Raw genomic sequence first — 24,698 nt, forward strand, 5'->3', positions numbered from 1 at the left:
ATTTTTTTTTAAAGATTTTATTTATTTATTTATTTGACAGACAGAGATCACAAGTAAGCAGAGAGGCAGGCAGAGAGAGAGGGAAGCAGGCTCCCTGCGGAGCAGAGAGCCCAATGCGGGGCTTGATCCCAGCACCCTGGGATCATGACCTGAGCCGAAGGCAGAGGCCTTAACCTACTGAGCCACCCAGGCGCCCCCTGAGCAAGGATTCTAACGTGGGACTCCATCCCAGGACCCCGAGACCATGACCTGAGCCAGGCAGATGCTTATTCCACTGATCACGCAGGCGCCCCTGTTTCCTGCACTTGAAGATGCTGTGCCTTTTCCACTGTCGGCTCCGCTTTCACAGATAAACTTGCGGTGGTTGTTATGTTACTCTGCCTGTTAGGTCTTTTTCTCTCTTTCGCTACTTTGAAGATTTTCTCTTTATCATTAGCTTTTACACGTTATGATGTACCTTACGTTTGTTTTCCTTGTGCTTATCCTGATGGATATTAAGCTTCTTGGGTCTGTAAGCTTCTGGTATTCATCAGATAGGGAAAACTTTTAGCCATTATTTCTGCACATTTTTTTACACACATGCACACCCTGTTTCTTGGCCTCCGATTTTACATATGCTGGATTGTTTGCTGTCATCCTTCAGGGCACCTGGGTTCCACTCTGGTTTTTCTTTTTTCTCTGTGCTTCATTCTGGATGGAATCTAGCGGTGGGTCTCAAGGTGGCGTCTCACATACTAATGAAATTCCTGTGTTCATGTTGTCTTTTAAATTCTTGAGCACACTTGAGCTGATTTATCACTGAGGTGAATTTATAACAGTTTAGGAGATGTCCTTTTCTGTTACTCACTCACCCCTCAGTTGTAGATCTCTTTCTATTAAATTCATTTGATCTCGAGCATAGATCCGATTTTTCTGCTTGTTTTTATGTCTAATTATTTGGCTCCTAAATGTTGGGACATTTATATTTTGGTCCTGGTTTTTATGCTTTTGAAACTGTTAGTTTTGGGAGTGCCTGGGTGGCTCAGTCTTTAAGCATCTGCTTTCAACTCAGGTCATAATCTTGGGGTCCTGGAATTGAGCCCCACATAGGGCTCCTGCTCAGCAGCATGTCTCCTCCTCCTTCTCCCACTCCTCCTGCTTGTGTGCCCACTCTTTCTCCCTGTCAAATAAATAAATAAAATCTTTTAAAATAAAACAAAATAGTTTTGTTCTGACAGCCAGTTCTTACTTGCAAATCAGTTTGATCCTTTCAATGCTTATTTTTAAGGGTTGTTAGTGTAGTTCCAGAGTATCCTTTGTTCTGGAGCTGGATGAGTTCTACTAATAGTATGTGCCTGTTCCGGGGTCTCAACCCAGCGCCCCGGCTGTTCAGTAAAGTCTCTCCCACCCTGGCTGGTGCCGGCTCCCAGCCCCGTGTGCACTCTGGCAATTATATGGTTTATAGGTAATTTTTTCCTCGAAAGTTGTTGTCTGCCAAATCTTGTGGCGTTTCGCCTCGTGCATACTCAGATTGGTGTTCAGGAAAGACTCGAGGGGATCTCCTAGGCAGTTCTGGAGCTTTCTGTGTGGCTCCCTCCTTTTCAGTACCCCACCCCACTAATTAGAGCCTCCTGGGCTCTTCCTGATTTTAGGACTTTTGCTAGGCTGCTCTCAGTGTCCCTTGCCTGCACCTACAGTGTGGAAATGGCCTCCAGGCAGAAAGCCTGGGACATTGTTGGGCTCACCGTGCTCCGTCCTCTTCATGCTGGAAACAGGCCTCTGTCCTGCCTGTTGTCCAGTGTCTGAAACAGTTATTGGGTGGGGTTTTTTGTTGTTGTTGTTGTTTTGTTTGGGGGGGGGGGTGTTTTTTGTTTGTTTTTTCAGTTTTCTACTTCTTGCTGGCAAGTAAGGAAATGGCTGCTGTTTCTTACGTTTGGAAGCAGGAGGCACATTTCGTTTTTAGAGACATGATTTTTGAAGCAGTGAATTCTAACAGATTAACAAACACAGTTTGCAGGGATTCTTTTGAGCGCAAACATGTTAAAAGAATACCATTTAGGGGTGCCTGGGCTGCTCAGTTGTTAAGTGTCTGCCTTTAGCTCAGGTCATGATCCCAGCGTCCTGGGATCCGGCCCCACATCTGGCTTCTTGCTCAGCAGGAGGCCTGCTTCTCCCTCTCCCTGCTTGTGCTCCCTCTCTTGCTGTGTTTTTCTCTCTGACAAATAAATAAATAAAATTTTAAAAAAAAAAAAAAAAGAATACCATTTATTAGGAGAGGCACTGAAATGGGTTTGTTCCCTGCTGGAACAAATAAATCCTAGGAAGGCAGTTAGTGGTCTCTGAACCCAGGTCCTGAAGGAGCCGTCCGCTGCTCACTGAGAACATTTGCTCCCTCTTTGTCTTCAGAGCAGTTGGTCTAGGGAGTCACAGTAAATTTTCCCATAGTTTTCCTTGTGGAGGATATTTTTTTCGAAATCTCAGTGTTTACCTTTTAGGTTGGTCATTAGCAGTTGATTCTGCCCTAGAGTGTACTGCTTACTGTCCCCAGATTGGCACCAGGTGATCAGCCGTGTGACGCTGGGCAGGCCACTTAGCTTCTCATCCCTGCATGGAGGGAGCTGGGCTGATGAGACCTGAAGGGCCCTTCCCTTCATTTCTTCAGTGAATATTGAGTGTTCCAAGCTCTGAGGGTACATTAGCAAATGAGACAGACAGGGACCCTGCTGTCACGGAGCTCAGTGGAGTACGGCAACAACATCGACACCAGGAATAAAACATCAGCTGAGGAAGACATTCCTTTGGTGAGGAGGGCTGTGAGGAGAACAGACGAGGTGACATGATTGGTGCCGGGAGGAGCCCACATCAGAGGGGCGCTCCACAGAGGCTCATCTGCGGCTGTCCAGGTGAGCAGGAGGAACCAGCCATTGGAGGCTCTAGGGAAGGACATTCTAGGCAGAGGGAGGAGCAAGTACAAAGGCTTTGAGGTGAGCACAAACCCGGAATGACTGAACGACTGCCATGGGTGGGTTGTCATGAGTGAGGGGCTAGGGGACACAAATGACAACGGGGGGAGGGGAGTGGCTGTCAGGACCCAGCTAATGCTGGCAGTCTGATCTGGAGACTCAGTCCTGCTGTGAACACTTCTCTACCCACAAAGGGCACTGTAAGATGTCACACACCTCAGAGGGAGATAACTGAGGGTCGCAGGAGTCCTGCTGGGGTGAGTGTGGTAGTTGAGGCCCTGGCAAGATCGCAGGGCCTGAAATCAGCAGGGACTATAATGGCACCAGTGAGTCAGGGCAGTTTGAACAGGGAGATGAAGGCCAAGTCCAATAATCTTGGTCAGCATGAGCCAGCACCAGTCCATTTCCACATTTGCAGAACCACGGATAGCTCCGAAGAACCTGTTGCCTCAAAGAAAAGAATGCGCTTTTTGTGAAGCATATGAAGGCAACATGGATCCCATAGCTTGGAAATCCCGCTTCTGTGGAAAGAAGACACCAAGAAATCTGCCTCTAGAGTTAAGGAATGTGTGCCTTTTAAACAGAGAAAGAAAAGAGACTGAGGAAAGCAGGAGCAGTTGAGGGGGCAAGGGGCCAGTCCAAAATCAGCAGGCTTTGTCCTGGCGGAATGCAGCCCCCCAGCCCTTCCCCTGCGTTGCTGGGTCCTTCTCACTGTGTTCTGATTAATGTGTGTGCCCATTAATTCAGTTCGGGGTTAGTAACTGTTCAAGATCCCGGACACTCTCACCTGTTGTTCCAAGCACGCTGGCCTGTGTCATGTCCAAGAACCCCTCCTCCTGGGCACACCGCAGCCTCCAGCCCGTCCCCACTCATTTTGCTTTTGTCACATCACCCTTCACCTCTGAGTCAGGCAGCCTCCACCTTGCGCCTCTGCCCGGGACTGCTCCCCTGTGGGCTCTGTTCAGGCAGGGAAGTCATGGTTGTCTGCAGTCCAGGCCTCCAGTCCACATCTTCTCATCTGACCATTGTAGCTCTGCGCTCCTTAAAACAGCATGATAACGGATTTGTGACTTGAATATGTATGCTTTCTTATTTAACAACTTTTATCTGTCTTTCATTGTATCCTGCAGCCTGGCTTTTTTACCCTTACCCTTAGCACTGCAGTGACACTGCTTGCCCGAGTTTATTAATGGCTTCTAACCTCCCCTCCCACTGCCCCTTCTCATTTCTCCTCCACCTCACTGGGGCATATGCTACTACGACACGTCCTATGGCCACAGCAGCTTCCCCTTCCTTTGAGGGGAGCCTCTCACTGCCTTCCTGCTTCCCCACTGCCTCCTGGTCCTGCACGTGGCTCAGCAGCAGGCTCGCTCCTCATGCTTCCTGTTTGGAGCTCCTGCTTCTCGATTCAGCCATCACTTCTGGGCGCCAGCCCCCAAGGACCCATCTCCACCCGACTTCTCCAGCCCCCACTCTGATCTCTGGAGCATCTACACCTAAATAATATCTGTGGATAAAATGAAGCTTCTGGCTACATGAGACTCCGCTGTGGTGCCCCATCTCCTGGGCACCCAGGCTTAATGGTTTCAGGGTCATCTGTGAGCCATTTCCCTGTTTACTTAAGAAGTTATCTGGTCCTGTTGCCTCTAGCTACAGTGGAGTGTTTCGAGGATGGTGGACAGAGAGAACACAGATCGGGAAGGTTCTGATGGAGGACAGGTTGAAAGTTAAAAAGGATCCTTGCTAGCCTCCTCAGAAAGATTTAGGACACCCTGTGTTCCTGGTAACAGCAGCTTATCAAATGCTCTTTCAATTGGAAATACTTGCCAGCATTGGAATGAGGGCGGCCAAGGTAAGGTTAGCATGTCCTGCAGTATGGATCGGTAAAGTGGATTTTAGAACATCCGTTCAGCAGACTGGTACACAGCCTTAGAAAAGAACAAGGAAACTGACCCACTAAGACAAGTTCTAAGATACTGTCAAATAATAAAAGCAGGATAGGACAAAATACTATGTCAGTGAACTACCACTTGTGTTTTTTGAAGGGGGTTGGAAATCTTTTTATTCTTGCTTGCTTGTGTATACATCAATATGGAAGGATACTAGGAAACCAGACACGGGTTTTTCTAGCTAACTGGAGCGTGGGGGTCTTGGGCAGATGGAGAGCAGGGTTAGTGGGAGGCCTCTTACATAGATCTTCTTGCATTTGTAGATTCTTGAACCATATATATGCACATATTATATAGCCTCTTCAAAATTTTAAAAAATTGAATTTTTTTTTTTAAAACCTCTGAAGTATTTCTACCAATTGAAAGTCCTGTTGTTTTACCAAGGAGATATTTGACTTCTCCCGATGTCCATTCCTGAGTCTTTTCTGGTGGCCTTGGCTTATCTTCTTTCATTGTAGAGGAAATATTTCTGACCTGGTCATTCCTGTTCTCCCCTCCAAGAACCTCTGCTAATGTTGTTAGTAAAGTTTGATCCAGTTTTCTTCCATTTCTTTCCCTTTCTTCTCCTATCCGAAGGCTCTATATATTGATCACCAGGTGAGATAATATTCAGACAATTCGTATGAATAGGACTGTAATTATTTATTAATACTTGAATTCTTACTCTGACGTAACCTGATAATTCTAGGAGAGCATTAAATGAATCTCTTGCCTTTAGTTTAAGAAATACTAAGTTCAGGAGACCATATGTTTCAGACACAGCGTCCACTTTGATGCTGAGGAACTGACATAGGAGAGAAAATAAGCAGAACAGTGTATGAGGCAGGAAAGAGAATTGTTTTGAAATTGTACTTAGAAGCCTGTTTGAAAATGTGGACCTGGGACGGGTGCGCAGAGAGCCGTCACATCCCAGGGCATCAGAAGAAAGAACTCCTGAAAGGCCGAGTGCCCCCACACGGAGTGGAGGTGGAGGCTCTGCCGTGGTGGCCACAGCCTCACCACCCACGGACCAGCAGAAACAGGTGGTCACATATCTGGACACATCAGTCCTGCATTCAGAAAAAGAAATGTCAACTGAAGGGCAGATAGCTTTGGCTCAGATAATGTTTTCTTGAACCAATTTCCTTTTTTCCTTTAACTTCTCAAGCTTGGAACAGGGACTCTTCATGAGACCCATTCTTTTTTAATCCCATTCTTGAGAGGTCTCAAGTTTCATAGCTTCTTTTCAGCAAGTACTTTCTTTCTTTATTTTTTAGGCAAGATAAGCAAGAGGGTGATTTGCTTGTCAGACTTTGAAGGAAAGCAAATGCCTTTAAAAGCAAACTTTTTAGGGGTACCTGGGTGGCTCAGTCGTTAAGCGTCTGCCTTCGGCTCAGGTCGTACTGGAGTCCTAGGATCGAGCCCTGCGTTGGGCTGCCTGCTCTGCAGAAAGCCTGCTTCTCCCTCTCCCTCTGCCTCTACCCCCAACTTGTGCAAGCTCTCTCTCTCTCGTCCTATCTCTATATCTCTCTCAAATGAATAAATAAAATCTTTTAAAAATACAAAATAGAAGTAGACTTTTTAACAGCTTTGCTTTTACTACATTAAGTCATGGGTTCATAATGGGCGCTTTTACCCGATTCAGAGACGACAGCGGGGAGGGACTTCGTAGCTGGACATCACAGACCACTGTGATTTCAAACTCTTGGCAGGTTCGTCCCCGTTTATGGATGCGTTAACAGCCAACGGAACAACCAGCATACAGACATCTGTTACAGGAGTGACAGCCGGGAAAAGGAAGTTTATTGACGACAGAAGAGACCAGCCTTTTGACAAGCGGTTGCGTTTCAGTGTGAGGCAAACAGAAAGTGCCTACAGATACAGAGATATTGTCGTCAGGAAGCAGGATGGCTTCACCCACATCTTGTTGTCAACAAAGTCATCAGAGAATAACTCACTAAACCCAGAGGTGAGAGACGCTCCTCGGGCTGACTTGTGCTTCATGTTTCTCCACGCCCCTGTATCTGGGGCCTGCTTTGCCGTCTCAGTGCTCGTTGTGCCCTTTGTAACTCGCCTTCTGGACCATTGCACAGCCCCCCACTGGACGATAGGAAGCAGGGGTGAGGCGGGGCGGTCTTGCTCCGGACCCCACTGCACCTGCGTGCAGCCCCTGCGAGTGCCGCTGGGCTGCGCGCGCGTGGGGTTCGCCCCCTTGCTGCAGAGTGGGGCTGTTCTGTTTGGTTTTGTTCAGACAAGGTTAAAACAGCCGGGGTCCCAGGCCCTTCGGAGGGTGTCACCATCGATGCTCGTGGAACGTGGTTCCCGCTCCAGGGACTTGGGCTCGTGTACGTTGCCGGGAGTACCTGGCAAAGCTGGCTTTCAGGGGTCCCGGGAGATGGGTTCAGAAACACGAAACCGTCTAAGATGGGAATTATTGGAACTCCTGCTGTGCCTTCTTAAAATTCTACATTCTGGTAGTTGTTTTCCACTTGTGAGCAGCTTCATTTCCAGACAAGAAATGTGTATGTCTGGCCAGGGTCTCATGACAGACCGTTTCAGGGCTGGTCCCCGGGACATCTTTAAACTGCAAGTCCCTTCATTGGTTATTTATAAATGTCTCCTAGAGCTCATTTTCAGTGCTCTTGTGCCCTTCTAAAATGCCTCCGTGCTAATGTGCTTATATGCACCAAACTTCCGGGGTTTCTGTCCCAAGCGTAGTAGGCTGGTGTTAAAGGGGGAAAAAAAAAAAAAAAGTAGGGAATCCTAGTTTCTTTCAACTGGTTGAATGTGCCACCTGCTGTCCAAACTGTAGAAATGCCAAGTGGATATCCTGTGTAAAGTGCCTCATCTGCTGAGAGTCCCAACGACTAGAATACTAGGTAACTCGGATTTGAGTGTCTTTTTAGTTATACTCTCCTCATAATTAGTCCTGTAACTTACCCCGTCCCACATTCCCAGTCTCTGCTTACAGAAAAGAAGTTTGTGAATTATTTTAAACTGTGATAGATCTAGGGAAACAGCATCAGGTTTAGACTGTACTTTCTCTGGGTCCAGAAGGTCCAGGAACAAATGCTTTTCGGATTCCGTATCAGAAATCCTCTTTGCCACTGTATCTTCTGGTGACTTCCAGGTCATGAAAGAAGTCCAGAGTGCCCTCAGCACAGCTGCCGCCGACGATAGCAAACTCGTGCTGCTCAGCGCGGTGGGCAGCGTCTTCTGTTGCGGTCTCGACTTTATTTATTTTATCCGGCGTTTAACAGATGACAGGAAAAGAGAAAGCACTAAAATGGCGGAAGCTATCAGGTATGCCCAAACGGTGTTTTTTTAACGGTTGGTTTGAGTGTCTTGCTCAGAGCATCCCCATCCTGGTGGAACAGGCTCCAGCAAGCCTTGTGAGTAAAATGCATGCCTCCTCCACTGAGAGACACTAGTATCAAAATTAATTAAATCATCTGTCTTTTCTGTGGGTCTGGCATAAATTACTACTTGCCTTGAGCAAATAACTGATTTCAAGGCTGGCTCAAACCCAGTGAGCACTCAGGGAATGTTCTAATCATTAGCGTGTACAATAGCATATAGCCAGAGTTTCCATTATTTGTACTATGAGCGCGCCCTGTCTTCAGCTCTTAAATAAAGATGCATTCTTTTTCACATAATAACTTATCATTTGCTTCACTCTGAAAGAAATTGGCTAGGCTTTATGACAAGCTGATTCCATAATAGCACATGAAAGTTTGTTTTAGTTCAAGTCATACACATTCTTGTTCAAGTTCATCCCAAGTTCCAGCTGCCCATAAAACTCGATCATGTGGAGTGAAAAGTAAGAGTTCCCTTTCTCTCACGTTCTCCCCTCCCCCAGGGACCCACCGTTCATTTATGTCTTCCCAGCCTTTTTCTAAACACTGTCAAATATGCATTCCATACATATTAGAGCTAATATAGACTTTTAGTTCTGTTAAATAAATGGAATTATACTGTGTGTTCTCTTGCAACTTGCCCTTTCCATTTAACAATGTGACTTTAGAGATTTCCATTTTTTCTGTGAGAAAAGGGGAACCTGAAAAAAGGGGAATTTCCACTGCTGTATTATAACATTGCAAAAAGCTTCCCTAGAATCACCTAACTCTGCTGTAAGCATACCCAGGTACATATTCTCTTTCCATAATCCTCCCTTCTCGTGCTAATCACTGTTAAGTATAATTTAAAAATATCTGATTATTCAGAAATTGATTTTATTTTTTTTTTAAGATTTTATTTATTTATTTGACAGAGAGAGATCACAAGTAGGCAGAGAGAGAGAGAGGAGGAAGCAGGCTCCTCGCTGAGCAGAGAGCCCGATGCGGGACTCGATCCCAGGACCCTGAGATCATGACCTGAGCCAAAGGCAGCGGCTTAACCCACTGAGCCACCCAGGCACCCCCAGAAATTGATTTTATTTGAAGTGAATGAAACCCAGTCACCAACCGGAAGACCATTGCACTGCCCTTCCCACCTCCCGAAAATGACATATCCCAGAGTGACCCCTAAGAACCCTTTGTGTGTGTTTGCCTCGATGAGGTACCGAAGGACAGGAACTTAGATGCACAGCTGTGCAAAGTAAACTTGATCGGATCTTCTCCAAATCCCCACATACCTGGGAAGTTGAAGTTGAACTTCATTGGATGGTTATTGGGCTCTGCATGGCTGAGACCCTATGCCTTGACCTTGGGGACACAGGGCTTCCTGGTCCCCCAGACCATCCTTAAAGGTGGATGGTCCCCAACTAGTGGAAGCTGTGCCTTGGTGGGCGCAGAGTGGGGCAGGCTTCTCTCTGATATATTTCCCATGGTGATTCGGATGAGTTGCTGCCCTAATCAGCCCATCAGAGGAGTACTGGAACCCCATACCTTGGAGTTTCAGGCCATTGCCTTGGCCTTTTTTAACAGTTTTTAAAATGAATGTGTTTTATCAGTGTTTACAGACATATGCACGCGTATCGGGTTCTTTTGTCTTTTTAAACATTACCACTTTTTAGGTTATATGATCATTGGTTTTTTGGGGTTTTTTGGGGGGGGTTTTTTTGGGTTTGTTTTTGGGTTTTTTGGGGTTTTTTTTGTTTTTTTCAAAAATAGTTGAAATTTTACAATCTGTTTTAATTAAATATCATCTCTGGTCACCTAAATAATCTCAAGCTTGTAGTTTACTGGATAAGACCACCTTATTACTCCATTTCAAATTAAAGTGCTTGATCAATACACACAATCACTTGACAGTCAGTACTTCTAAGACAATGTGTAGATATTCCTGATTGTTAACCCATCCCATCCTTTCGGGATGAAATTCGTAGGTTTAATTTTCACTTTTTAAATACAAACTGTTGTGCCTCAGGCGGTGACTTTGTAGGTTTTCCATAAGCTCATATGACTTTACACACAGCACTGTTGATTTGGGCAAGCTCTGCTATAAGAATCAGATTCGTCTGCCAGTGCCTTCTGCATTCTGGCTCCTTTCTCCCTGGAGATGCTCCCCTAAGCTCCACTCCTAAATTTCTGTGGCTCAACCCTAGGCCAGCCTACTCCTCCCAAGTTGAATTACCCTCAGCAGTGGCTGAGGCTTGCATTGTTGGTGTTAGAAACCACAGAGGAAAGATGGATGGAGAGACCGCATTTGTGGAAACTTTAGGTGACTTTGGGTGTTTATTTCGGTTAGCTACCCACTCCTGTTACTTGTCCAGACCCTCCCTCTCCCCTGTCACTCTCCTCGCCCCCTACAAAATAGCTTTTCTACAAAAAAGCCAAATCCTGCTTTCGGGAAACCCACTTGTTCTACTTTAAATGAATATATTTTTTATCAGTGTGAATTTTTCTTCATGTACTCTGGCAAGATATGAAAATAATAAGTTATACCAGATTCACTTAACCTTTGCTCTTGCTCATTTGCATTTAAATTAATTTTTATATGTGTAAGATCTGCTTTACACATAAAGCTGTCTATTTGTTGTTTCTGTGTGTCTTCTCCTGACTTTCTTAAAACTTGGGGGCAAAGAACGTCACTGTAGCACGTTTCCCCTATCAAAAGTGGGAAATAGGAAGATGAGGTTTGAGTCTGATTATCAAGTGTCTGCTACAGCTAATTCCATTACCAGGACTGCTGGTCATAACCAGTTTGCAGATTTGTTGTAAGAAAAACATTCAGCTCATTAGGGATAAAAACAAAAAGACTTGTAAATCCATTTCTAACATTAAGCTTTTGAGGTCTGTGAGAGCCAGTCGCTGCCGCTTAGTGTCTGAAGGCCTGGGAGCCTCCCCGCCGCAGGAGGCAGGCATCTTCTTCCCCGCCGAGTGAGAGGAGCAGAGATGAGGGAGACAGTGAAGCTGAGGAGCACCTGACCTCTCCCCATTCAGTCCTGGCCAGACATTCAGAGTGAGGGGAGAACTCCCTGAAAACTGGCCGTGAACTAGCCATTGAAATTGCAGACCCTCTGGCCTCGTTTTCCTCCGGACAGTTCCTACTATTGTTCTTAGGTGATTTTCTTTTTTGGTGATGTCCATGAAGTAATGAACATTCTTCAGAAGAGTGGTTAGAAGAGTGGTTAGAAGTTTGCTTTTGTTTGATTAGAAATCTTTTTAAACTGATTTTATGACAAATAAACCTCTCCCCTTCCCTGCCATACCCACCACAGCCTTTATTATAGCTCCGCTCACACACAGTTCCCAGAGAGCTAAAATTTAAATTCAATGTGTTGCACCCATGCGCTTTGATTTGAAGTTCTAAAATAGACTTGCTTTCCTCCCCTAAAAGCCACGGACTGGCCCTCCTTGAAGGCCAGGCTCCTGAGCAGCGTCCCAGGGCCCAAAGGCAGCCCCCACCTCCCTGTCTCTGGTCACAGCGTGGCCAAGCCTTTGTGGCTCTGCAAAGTTTCTACTGAACAAAAAAAGCATTTCTATGAAGTTTGTTGTTGTTTTTAAAAAAAAGAAATTTTTCTATAGGCCAGGCTCCTAGCTGACATCTCAGAGCTTACGTAGCTGAATGTTTGGCTGTGTCCTCTGAAAGGGGAAGATGATCTTTGTGAGCAAGCCAGTGAATCCCTACCCCTCCCAGAAGCGGCCACTGGTTTCAGGTGAAGCTATTATTCTAGGCAAAAATAAAATTAACTTGTGATGCAGGTGAGGAGTCAGCTTCAAACAATTCTCCGGGCTTTGATTTTGCAGTATCTACTTTAAAAACTTTTTTTTTCTTTTATACAAACCTATAACATGCGAAGGAACACTTCCCTTGTGGAGTGACTGATTCCTTTGACCGTTTCTCTATAAAGTCATTCTCTTACTGCAAGATTTGCTCATTTCTTTCATATTGTTCTGCCATCCCAGTCACGGATCCAGATGCTGTTAGCACTAGCCTGGTTCCTCCCGGGCCCCTCTTCCCATGAGGCAGATGAAAGCACGTGACTCCAGGGCACCCGGGGACAGATTTTGAAAACATCTGCTCTGCCTCATGGAGACCTTTTCAAGAGTCATCAGTAACTGAGCATAGAAAATATATTTCCATCATGTCATTGACCCCCCAAATCCTCAAAAGGTGGCACAAGCGAAGCAGCTTAGTGTAAATTGTCTACATTATTTCAAGAACCTATTTAAAAGGTGGTCTGGCTCCCTTTGTATCATTAAAACGCAGTATGATGTTTCTAACAACGCCTCAGGCTCTCATTTAGAAAGTCCTTGTGCCGCTCATTCATTTGAAGGAGTCAGTTCTTACTCAATGTAAAGATCCCAGGAACCTTGGGGGACCTTGGGGGCCGGGCTGAGGTCTGCACAGGCTGCAGGGCTCCTTGGAGAATCCTCCGAGGAGCTCAGCCTGCAAGCTCCCCAGTTCTGCCATGTATCCTCTCTTCTGTTCTTTGCACATGCACGCACACACGCCCCAGGCCTCCCTAACCTGCCCCCTGCAAAAAATATATGATCCCTCGTGTCCCTGTCTGGGGAGATGGGGAGACCACTTAAGATGTTAAGCCAGGATTTCCAGAGATCATCTAAAGAGATTTGCTGTGGCTTTGAAATTGCTGAGTTGTAGCGAGCAACCAGATTGTTCCTTCTGGAACTAAAGATGCGGTTCCAGTTTAGAATTCTGGGATTCTGAGCTAGAACTCCGACGGCCTTCAAGGAATTATCTTCTGGGTTTTTTTGGTGCGTGCTTGTCTTTTTCCTCACCATGTTAAATCCAACAAGCAGCCATCTCCGAACACAAAATTAGACTCCAGTGGTAGGAGAAGATGCGCATTCCCAGGACGGTGCGGCACTAACCTACCCTGAATTGAAAAGCAGCTACTTTCCTGATCTGATCCTAAAACATATCCAGAAATCACGCTGGCTCGGTTTGGAAATCCACATCCTCTGTGAAGGCTGCCCTACCCCAGTCTTGCTCTCCTTTGCAGTCCTGCTGTATTCATCATCCACAGCGCACAGTGGGATAAGCATGCGCTGTCTCTGCTGCTTGCTGTGCTTCCTTGGGTCTCCAGTCTTAAACCAGCCTGGAAGTTTCTTGTTTCTATACCCCCAAGTCTTTCCATCTAACTCTGGACAAACTCAGGAAATCTCTGGTGTTTCCAAGTTGTCTGAAATCACATACCAAGTCCAGACCCTGACCCCATGGGTCATAACTCCAGCCTCCTAGTCTTTGCACAACACCAGGCAGTCTTGGTAGGCCCTGTGCCAGGTTTTCTTTGCGAAAGCTTCTAGATTAGTCATCGGAAGCCCACAGTGCTTTTCGGGCTTCTTATGTCTTAAAGGGAAGAAAAGTTGTGGAGAAAAAATGTCCTAGACCCCAAGACCAGCTGCAGATCCAGGAGCATCCTCTGACTGGACCCGTAGTCTTCACGCAGGTCCTGTAGCCGCTGTCGCGTAGCATCCAGGATATCGTCGGGACTTTACAGCATACAGTAAATAAGACCATGGCTCGCTTCTAGGAGAAGGCCTTCAAGGAATCTCCGCTTACACTGATATTTATAGAGCTTACCTCTTGGTATGGTGTATCTGTAATAGTAGATTTTTCTGTTGCTCAAATACACAATGTTTTGAGTAATTTCCCATTTATTTTTTTATTTTAGAAACTTCGTGAATACTTTCATTCAGTTTAAGAAGCCTATAATTGTAGCAGTAAATGGCCCAGCCATTGGACTAGGAGCCTCCATATTGCCTCTTTGTGATGTGGTTTGGGCCAATGAAAAGGCTTGGTTTCAAACACCCTATACTACCTTCGGACAGAGTCCAGATGGCTGTTCCACCGTTATGTTTCCCAAGATTATGGGAGGAGCGTCTGTGAGTACCTCTATTGTTTTTTTTTAATTACTCTAGAAAACTTCCTGAAGAAATGCAGTTTGGTCATTGTCATTTTGTGGGGACCTTCCTTTCAGATGCTCTTGTAGTTCAGTTCTCTTCATCAACTTGTATTTTCAAGTCATGAAATCATAAGAGGTTTTCATATTTTGGTTCGTAGAACATTTATTGACACTGGGTTGCATCATTTCCTAGAGAAGGACCTTACTCAGCAAGCAGTCTCTCTCTGTGTAATTGACACTGATATCCATTATTAGTAAATACCCAGTTTGTAACTCAAACAACAGAGTGTGCCATCAAAAGGTCGTTGACCTAATAACCTAAGAGCAGCACTCTTAAGAGAAAGCAATGAAGGAGCTAATTTGGTTAGGATAAGAGAACTCTTCCCATCTCACTGTGGAGCTTTTTTTTTTTTTTTTAACTGTTTAATCCATCCATAGTAAGAGTGTGTGTGTGCAGCTTTTGATTTTTTTCAAGCAGTTACACAGATTGCATTTCTTACTCCATGAAGTAGGTGGTGTCTGGGGTTAGGGTCTTCACAAGAGTTTGTCATGGTGGAGAAATAGTCAGTAATCCTCACCTGTTGGCAGGATGGCAGCGCGAGGGGGCTTGGACAGGAAGACAGGCTCACCAAAGCTCGGGCCACGGGGAGAGCTCTGGAGCATGTATGGCCTGTCACAGTTGTCCCATAGTGGACTAAAATGGCTGCTTCCTCTATGTCCCTCAACGCCAAGTGTGGGCTGCCCAGGAGGAGTGCTGTGACCGTGGATGGGGCGCCCTCTATGCAACAGAGGGCGATCCCCAAAGGAGCTGAAGACTGGCTGCTGACAGCACTCCCAGCAGCTGGGACAGCAAGACCTCCCTTGGACAGACCTCAGTGGCACAGCCCCATGTCCACCACAGTCCACCCCTTGGCCCCTCGTACCCACCTCTTCATACACATTGAGGGGAGCTATGCTTCCCAGGGAAAGATGTAGAAGAGAAGGATTAGCCACTGGTAATCATTACAGGCAAGAACTGCCTAGATCTTAAAGTTAGCAGGTAAAAGTATGAAGAGAAAATGGATATTTACATCCTCGCATTATTTATGGTGGGAAAAATAGTAACTTTACAGTAGAGAAGCCTGGCAGGCATCACCTTACTGAGTGGTCAGAGTCCCCGGAAACAGGCCCTGTTGTTGGCCCCTGACCTGCTGCAGCGAGAGCCACGTGGCGTCGCTCCACGCGAGTCCTGCCCTGTGGGCATCACCTCCGTCTGGTGCGGATGGAGCACCAGACAAGCCCGGGCTGTGGCATGGTCTGCAGACACTGTGCAGGGCCCTGCCCAAGTGCCATGGGTCAGAGAACTCACTGGAAGACCTAGGCGCTGCCCCACACTGGAAGGGACGGGGGCTGACAGTGCCGTGCAGAAGCAGGGCTCTCTGACTCACTTCAGGATCAGAGGAAGGACTGTCTTAGGAAAATCCGCAAACTTTGCAGGCAGTCTGTGGTTGACTCCTAGTACTGTGTTGATGGTAGTTTTCCGGTTTGGGTCTTGTAAGGTGTCCTAGAAGATGCTAATGTTAGAGAGAACAGATCCTCCTTGGCGGGCGATTCACCTTTCTAGGGCTGGGCTCCTCACACTAGTAAGTCCTGGGTCTGGGTCTGTGCTCTCTGCCTTCTTGCTACCCAGGAGCCCCTCTGCCCGCGTCAGCGCAAATAGCAGTTACTGAGCCCTCATCCCTGAGGGGTTTTGCACTTGAACCACCACCAGGGCCATGGGCTCGGGGCACCCCCCAGCCTGTGAGGGGTGCTCTCTACCAGCCAGCCAGGGAGCAATCTTGCTCCCAAAGCCATCTCATCACCTCTTTCTCTCCCATTCCCACCCCTGACAAAGTTAGTTTCTCTAGAAGCAGAGGCTGAGAGGGATTTGGGCACCCAGGACACAGAGTCCGCCTCTGTGGCGGGGCAGGGAGAAGGTAGGAGTGGCGAAGGGCAAGGGTGAGCTGTGGTAACGCCCTGGCACGACTCCCCCTGAGCCCACAGGGAGCCCTGGGGCATACGTGGGCCCCGCTGCGTTCAGAGCCTGCTCTGTGGGATGCGGCTGCACCGAGGAGCCGTCCCAGAAGGCCCCTGCGACTGGCACTCCTGGCCGCGGGGCAACAAGCGTTCCTGGGCCGAGGTGTCCGGGTGTCCACCCCGGGGTGCTGCTCCGTGTGTCACGGATGAAGAGGTGGGGCCCCGTCTGGGTCCTGGGTCTTGTGTGCACCACGCCGCGCCACAGTAGCAGGTACTGCTACCTGGTTCTGGTGGTAGAGTCGTTACCAGGAAAATTACTTCAAGTTCACTCTGAGTTTTCACCGTGGAACAGATTGCTCCCTGACAGCCACTCCCCCCTCCGGCAGTGAAGACTCCTTGCCGTCAGTGAAAGCCTTCTCTGTGCAGCCTGAGTCCTTCCTCTAGAGGGAGCTGAAGTGACCGGTCCAAGGAGAGGTCGGATGTTGACACGGATACCCGGGAGGAGCAGACTGGGGCAAATGGACATTCGAGCCCATCTGGGGCAAAGACGTCCTGAAATGGGAGTCCTTGGGCCAGAAGCTGCCCCTGAGCCCATCGCCCTCAGAACACTGAAGAGTGGGAAGCCATGACGAGGCGAACAGCTGCTTTCCCTCCCTGGGCAGCTCTTGAAAACACGTCAGTTCCTGCTTATTCTTCTCCCCCAGGGTGCTGTGTCCCGCCTCCCCCCCCTGCAGGCTCACGCTGCTGCACGGACACCGGCTGTCACCGTGGAGGCGGGCTGGGTGCCCGGCCGGGAAACCCTGCCCTGAAACAAGAGCAGAGAGGTTAAAGTTGACTCAGAAAGTGCAGAGCGCTGGACTAAAACCTGTCTGTGGAAAGCAAGTGAATGCTGCTGGGGAGGCATGCCGTGACAGCGTTCATTGGAAGTGACGCCCCAGGTTTGGGAGTTGAGAGCCTGACCTGAGGGAACAAGTGGCGGAGATGCTGCCTTCATGAGGTTCAGAGCTCCCCAACCCGGGGCGCCTGCGTGGGTCAGAGGGTCAGCATCTGCCTTGGGCCTCAGGTCATAATGCCAGGATCTTGGAATTGAGTCCCCCATTGGGCTTCTTCCTCAGCAGGGAGTCTGCTTCCCCCTCCCTCTGCTTGTGTGTGCGCTCTCTCCCCAAACCCTCCCACCCAAGCCAGTCAGGTTTCCTCACCACACCTCTTAATGTGGTCTTTTGGGCTGAAAGAAAACTCTTCTTTTCTCTGGCATTTCTCACTCGTCTATAACTTTAAAAATGGTTGACCATCTTGGAACAAAAGGGCAGCCTGTAAATTTCCAATGACCATATCTTTGCAAATCTGTTCCTTGGGTACAAGTTAGAAACCTCTCATGTTAAAACTACTGGAAATAGGGGCGCCTGGGTAGCTCCATCACTAAGCATCTGCTTTCGTCTCAGGTCATGATCCCAGGGTCCCGGGATCGAGCTCTGCATCAGGCTCCCTGCTCGGCAGGAAGCCTGCTTCTCTCTCTCCCACTCCCCCGGCGTGTGTTCCTCCTCTCTCTGTCAAATAAGTAAAATCTTTTTAAAAAACTACTGGAAATGGAGCAGATGAGAACATGCTCATTCAAACCAAGTGTGTTCAATTTGACTAAACTTATGGTATTACTGCTGTCAGTTAAGCCAGCTCACTGCCTGCACTTACATGAGTACTAACGACCACGATCAGGTCCACTTCCAGGTCCACTTCTGACTTGTCCTTTGTTGGCCTGCCCATCCAGCCATCAGGAGCAGAGAAGACTAAGTCGGGAAAGACTCTCCAGGGACTACAGCCACAGAGTTAGCCCGGCTCTGAAAGGACAGCGTAGCGGCAATGACGGGTCACCGTGCGGCAGGAGACTACTCGATGGCCCAGTTGGCTAGCACAGCTATGTGGGAATCATGGAAAGGGAGAAGGGAGGAAGGGAACCATGGTAGGGCTCTGTTCTACCTCCAGAGGGCCAAGAGTACCATTGAGAAAAGTGACAGGATGGGGGCACAGGCCCACAGAGGGGCTAGAGAGGGAACACGTGGAGACTTGCTCTTCGCCACACCACACTCTCCACAGGCACATGTTCGCATCCACAACTCGAGCTAAGACCCTGTGGTTCAAGCTGGTCTTGAAAACATACTTAATCTTCATTTAAATGATGTCCTTGTGGTGTGGCCTGCTGTGTGTCAAGCGTGAGAGAAGCACAAACTAGGAAAACTAGAGCACTTCCCACCAGGCCCTTCTGGCAGCACTCCTGTCACCCTCTCTCATCACAGTTAGGTCCTTCCTCTTAAGAACAATCTCAACAGCTATTAGTAAGGCGAAGTCAGGCCTCTGACTTCGGCTTGTTTATTTTAGACCTCTTTTTCACTGAGAAGAGGATGTTCGTACGGGGGATTTCAAATAGAACATCTCTGATCTCTTCAAATATTTGTGACTTTGCCCAAGACTTGACACAAGTAACAGGTCCACGTTGGCGCCAAAAGAAATCATGAGTGTGAAGGACTTTAGTCCTTGTGGGGACACAGCTCTTCACGCTGTTCTCCATCCTCGCCTGTGTTGAAAGGACAGCAAGTCAGGCAGACAGTTCCTTTGCCAGCTCTTCTTCTTTGGGTGTCGTCCACGCTGTGCGTTTCATGTGCAGTAAACATCTCGATGCATTTATAGGAGGCTTTAGTTTGCCTCTAGTTTACCTCTAAGAAAAGAGTTCTCCTCTAAGAGTGTACTTTACCTCAGTAGCAGTAAATTATGATCAAGTCTTCACCATGACCATCAGAGTATTCGGGAAGGTTAGCAAGATAGACTGCAGACAGGAAATTGTCACCTCAGAACGGCACAAAGTTTCCTTGTAATATGGGTTTTCTCCCTATTTTGATATCTATGAGCCTGTGATTTGAATGAGCTAAACTCTGTGCACATAGTGTTGAGACCTTAACTGATACGGAATCCAAGACAAAGTTAAAGTCAGGTCCATATATATACATACACACACATGCATTATATACTTTCTCTTGAATAAAAATAAGTGTTAATTTCCTCCACTGACTCATTTGAAGTAACTATAGTCAGACCCTTCTAAGGAGACTACAGTAGTGCTCATTTTGGATGCCTTCGGGTGTTGAATAGTTTCTTACTTTAATGTCCAAGTGGTAAAATGTGGCCTTCTGAGTTCGACTTGAGCAGAAATAGTCACTGTCCTTCGAACATTGTCTGTATTTATTGAGAAGAACTCACCATTGGCCTCTGAGAGAGAAAATCTTGAGTAGTAATTCTGTGACTGATTTGGATCCCTAAAACTATAAATTGTCTAGCTTTGCTGATGCCTCAGTTTCCCAGGATACTGTTTTGGGTACTGAGTGACTTCGCATGTGGGAATGGCTGCCGCTGGCAAGGAGGCTGCAGCTGGAGAGGGACGTGCCAGGAACTTCAAGCTCACAACAAATAGACCTTCTCTAAGTGAGATTGCTTGCTTTTGCCCCTGTGATTCTGTATTACTTTTTTTTTTTTTTTAATTCCCAGTCAGTATGTTACTTCTCATCTGCATAACTGATTGTGCCTTGTTGGGTTTATTCTTCGTGCACAGGCTCCAGAACAGTGCCCATTAGCTGGAAGCCTGGAGGAAGCCCAGCGAGTCCCCGGGGCGGCCTGCACTTTCCCATACCCGTCCTCGATTTGAATTTTTTAGATGAATTTTCAGGTCGGGTCTTTGCTGCCTGCCTCCGCCTCGCATCTCAAACCAGTATCAACTCTTCTTCCTTTCAGGCGAATGAAATGTTGCTCAGTGGACGGAAGCTGACAGCACAAGAGGCGTGCGGCAAAGGCCTGGTCTCGCAGGTGTTTTGGCCTGGCACCTTCACCCAAGAAGTCATGGTCCGCATCAAGGAGCTTGCCTCCTGTAACCCAGTTGTAGGTGGAATTCATTCTCTTACATATATGACCTTTCTCCCCGCCATGGCCTTTCTTCCAGAGAGCTCCCCCGTGTGGCGGTTTTTCCGGCGTCCTCCTGCTCTGCTCCCGGCTCAGCCACCTGCATGGGAAATGCAGCGGAGCTAACCCTGGCGCCGCCACTCTGGACGGGCTCACCTCGTCCTCTAGGCTGCAGAGGCCTGAGTGAAAGGAATACGTTTCAGAGATTGACGGATTCCTCAGTGTCCTGTAAAACTCTACCAGAACCATCTGTATAGTTCTTTCCTGTTTCCAAAGCTCTTTCCTATAAGTTATGTTTGCCCCCCACCAGGCCCCCACAGTGGATATTAAGCTTCCGTTTGACAACTGTGCTGGATAACATTCTGTCCGGTATCAGAATTGCGTTTAGCAAATTAGAAGATGAATGGTACCGAGGATTAACTGACATGACTCCCATCTAGACTCTCCCTGTCATTAAGATTAAAGCCTGGTTAGAAAATCCCCTCGGCGGGTGTTCATAGAGTTTGCACAGAGCATCCCAAGGGTCCGTGCCCAGCACGGGACCCGGGCCCGGTCAGTCGGTCTCGGCGGGGCAGGGGCGGGGAGGCTGGGCTGCCAGCAGCACGGCTCTCCCTGGAGAGCTCAGCGGCTGAGCGGTTGAGAATCCGCCCGATACACAGCACACAGCCCAGCCCTATCTCAGGCCTGACGAGTGTCGTGAGGGAATGTCTGTAGCCTGATTTCAACAGGGAATTCCTCAAGGTGGATAACTGCCTCCGTGACTCTGGGGACAGGTGGGCTGGTGCTTGCGGACACGCGATCTTGCTAACCCGCCGCTGCTCATCCGCTGCAGGTGCTGGAAGAGTCAAAGGCCCTCGTGCGCTGTAACATGAAGCTGGAGCTGGAGCAGGCCAACGAGCGGGAGTGCGAGGTGCTGAAGAAGATCTGGGGCTCGGCGCAGGGCATGGACTCCATGCTCAAGTACCTGCAGCGGAAGATCGATGAGTTCTGATGGGCGGTGGCTGCTGGGGTCACGGGAACTGCAGAGCGAGCCTTCGGTGGCGCCAGGTTGCCCTCCTCCCTCCTCACGGCCTGATGCAAGTTCACTCTCAGCGCACGCTTGGAAGCAGGACTTGCGACTTCCAGGCTATTTATTATCAAGGAGTTTTTAAGTACTGTAACTTTAAAATAAATAACTATAAAACTCCTTTGTCCAAACGTCATTATTTTATACTTCATATACACACAAGTATAAAAGTATAATGGTGAGCTCTAGACTGCTCTTCAAAGCTCTAATTTTTGTTATCTTTAGCTAGTACTGTATAAAAAAGAAGCGAAGTGTGTTTTGCTGGTTTTGGGTGGCAGAGAGGTCTGGAATAATGTTTGTTTTCCTGATTTTTTCCTTCTAGAACACAGAATCTAAAGAGCCAGCCTCCTCTCTCCTCCCCCATTCAGAGATACAGAAAGATCTGAGACGTGCCTTTGTCTCCAGAAAGGTACAGATACCTCAGAGATTAAATGTCCCGAGTCAAAAGCAGAACTTATCTAGTAGAATAAGTATTTTGATGAAAAACCCGCTGACGAACATACCCCTCAACTAAAGTACGCTTAGGATTCGTGCTGGAAAATCCATTGATTCTTCCTTTTTAATAAGTCCCCAGTTAACACCAAGAAACCACTGTCTTTCCGGAAGAAAGCTTGTTTTACAGTATTAGTGAATCACTGAATAGCTTGAGTATGAATATCTAAGTTATAAGTTAGTCTTAGTGGAGTTTAAAGAGTTTTTCTGACCCTTTTGAAAAAATAACTACATAAGTGCTTCTTGTTGCTGGGTGAGAAATACTACTTTATATACAGTTTTGGTTTTCTATCTGCAGATACGATTGATGTATTACACCAAAAAAAAAGTATTTTTATGTTTATAAAGTGTAATTTTTAGGTTCACTTAGAATATATTTTATTTAATAAGTTAAAATTCTTTTGGCACACTATTAAATGCAGAAACTCCTTTAAAAAGAAAAAAAAAAAAAAAAAAGAACTACCTTATATTCAATGTTCCATGTTCCTGGTCTCTGCTCTCATGTCTACACACGATGCGGAGTACAGTGTGGTGTCCAAGAGTGCCCTGTGTAAATAGACATTCACATTCCTTTCAGGAGTGGGGACTGACTCCCGATTACAGACGCCTATTATTAGTTAGGCTTCTGAGCTTGCAATCATATTGAATGTATGAAGAATGAAATAAAATCAAAACCTTATTTTTGTACAGTTTGGAAGTTTATACTTAGAACCGACCACCTCCCGGCCATGTGGAGAGCTGTACAGTGTGTAAATCTGCCTTTACCCTGGATTGGTTGGTGCAGTATTTTTGCATCTGTGGGACCTACTTTTTCGTTCCGTAGTTTGAACTATATATATAATAAACTGTACAATCTGTAAAGTTTTTATAGAATAAATATTCAGCTGTGAAAACTGGTTAAATAAAACTAATATTTCTTAACACATTTGAAATGTTCGCCTCATTCTTCACTCTTGAAGTTTCTCAGGGGACGTTCAGTCTTTCTCATGAGGTATAACGCACGGGGGCACACGGCTTCTCTAGAGTTTGGAGAGTAAGGAGCGCCTGCTGGACTGTAACTGGCGAGGAGCTCGAGTCTGACAAGCGCCGCCCCCGTACTCCCCTCCAGGCTGCCATTTTCTGAACTTTGGGTCCATCTTCTCACTCCTCTGTCAGAGAAGCGTATTCCCAATGACGTTACCTACTTCTGCCTATTTCTGAACTTTACATTGTATCACATGTAAGCTTCGGTGATTAACTTAATATTAAGGGAGTTTTAACTTCTTTCTTTGTCCAAACCTACAACGTATGTGTTTTCATTTCTGTTTCGTAGAGAACCTGAAGTATGAAATACTTCACCTCCAGTGGGATCTGGCTTCCAGCCCAGGACAATGTGGCCAAACAGGCATCCTGGCAGCAACCCATACTGTCTGTTTCCTGGAATTTACAAACAGGGAACTGATTCAGTTGGGTTCTCCTTAAATTGGGGCTCTGACTATACCATCCTGGATTTTGCCTTCTCCAGGCCATATTGGCCACATGCCTTCTTCTCTGAAGCAAAACTTTCATGTTCCAACTTCTGGTTTATGAATAGAGCCCAACCAGGAGGAAGAACTGATACTTTAAATCCTGATGTTCATGCCCAGCGTTAGTGACGGTGGCAGGAAATGCTGTCTTTCAGTTTGGTGGAAGTCTAAATTGGTTCACCTTCAGAGGAGAATTGTACAGAATCTAGCAATTCCATGTATAAGGATTCATCATAAGGACTGAATTCTTGCAGGATGTATGAGAACAAAGATACATAGACAATTAAATTGATCCCCGGGTTTTCCCTAACAGTGGAAAGCTGGAAATGGCATACACATTCATCAGTAGGGTTGGAGTAAACAATTCGGTCACACAATACAATGAATACCCAGCTGTATAAAAAGAATAAAGTATTTATAAACCTTTGGTGAACGAAGCATGTTGTAGAGCAACTTAACATCAAAAACACCCATTGTGTGCTTAAGAAGTCAAAAGGATATGCTCAAAAACCAGGCTCCTTTCTGCTTCTGGGGTCCTCTTCCCCAGTGCATCCCAGCTGCTAGGTTTAGATACTGCTCAGCCCTTGGCAGGTAGAGGTGAAAGGCAGGAAAGCCTCTGACCAGGGCCGACCCTTCCTGGTCTCCATTCCTCGGCTGTGCTAATGGTGAAACAGCACGTACATTGCCGGATGTGCCAGGCGCTGTTCAAACACCTTTGGGTTTCAGCTCATGGGTTTTTTGAGAGAACTCCCATTTCCAGAGAGGATTAAAGTACTATAAATATGCAGTCACTATAAAATGAGAGCTCTCAAGAAAATCTTTTGGTAGGCTGATGTAATTTCTGGCGACTCTGAAGACCAGGTATCCTGAAGACTGAGACTAAAGGTGTCCTGATGACCAGGAACAAAGGAACACTGGACTTCAAAGATGTTTGAAGGAAATTGTGCCCGTGATGTAAGAGGAGAGAAGCCTGGAGGGCTGCTGGCCAGGCTGCTCCTATACCACTCCTTGGCCTCTTTGCTTGGTTGGGAGTGAAGGACGGGTAACCCAGGTCTCTGGGCAAAACAAGAGCCCAGTGGGCCAAGGGCCAGCCTCCATGACCAACTCTCTCCCTTGGCCACACCACGGAGGTTTTAACCCACTCCTACAGGACTTACTCACTTCTGCTAATAGGAACAAATGTTATTCTCCAGAGGAAGGAAATTATGTACGCTGCAGGAGAATTGGCACTTAACCAAATACAAACACATACCTTAGGGACAGGACAGCTTGGGGCTGTGGGACTCTGTCAGCTGAGTCTGTTACTGCTCTCAGGAAGCTCAGTCTCATCTGCTTTCCCTAAATCCAACTAGTCCAGGTGGTGGCCTCTCTGTTACTGATCGTTCTGTTCTCCCATAACCACCTTTCCCAGTCCAGGCCTTTCATGCCCTAGAGGAACTCCAGAGGCCTCCCAAACACGCCAGGCGCTAGCCCTCAGGAATAGAGACTCTGGCCAGATGCAAACCTGCAGGAGGC

The 24,698-nt window shown here is 47.1% G+C and overlaps 1 protein-coding gene across 2 annotated transcripts in view; it reads left to right on the forward strand.

The window, feature by feature from the left end:
- The window catches only part of CDYL (chromodomain Y like), a 187,259-nt gene extending 164,656 nt beyond the window's left edge, over nucleotides 1-22,603 (forward strand). For both annotated transcript variants that reach the window (XM_059399366.1, XM_059399368.1), the window contains exons 3-7: nucleotides 6,583-6,839; nucleotides 8,001-8,173; nucleotides 13,953-14,163; nucleotides 19,956-20,099; nucleotides 20,953-22,603. In XM_059399366.1, coding sequence (XP_059255349.1) covers nucleotides 6,583-6,839; nucleotides 8,001-8,173; nucleotides 13,953-14,163; nucleotides 19,956-20,099; nucleotides 20,953-21,111 — 944 coding nt within the window. In that variant the 3' untranslated portion in view covers nucleotides 21,112-22,603. The remainder of the gene's footprint in view (nucleotides 1-6,582; nucleotides 6,840-8,000; nucleotides 8,174-13,952; nucleotides 14,164-19,955; nucleotides 20,100-20,952) is intronic.
- The last annotated feature ends 2,095 nt before the right edge of the window (nucleotides 22,604-24,698 follow it).

The sequence above is a fragment of the Mustela nigripes genome, chromosome 5 (assembly GCF_022355385.1).
Source record: "Mustela nigripes isolate SB6536 chromosome 5, MUSNIG.SB6536, whole genome shotgun sequence".
Lineage (NCBI taxonomy): Eukaryota > Metazoa > Chordata > Mammalia > Carnivora > Mustelidae > Mustela > Mustela nigripes.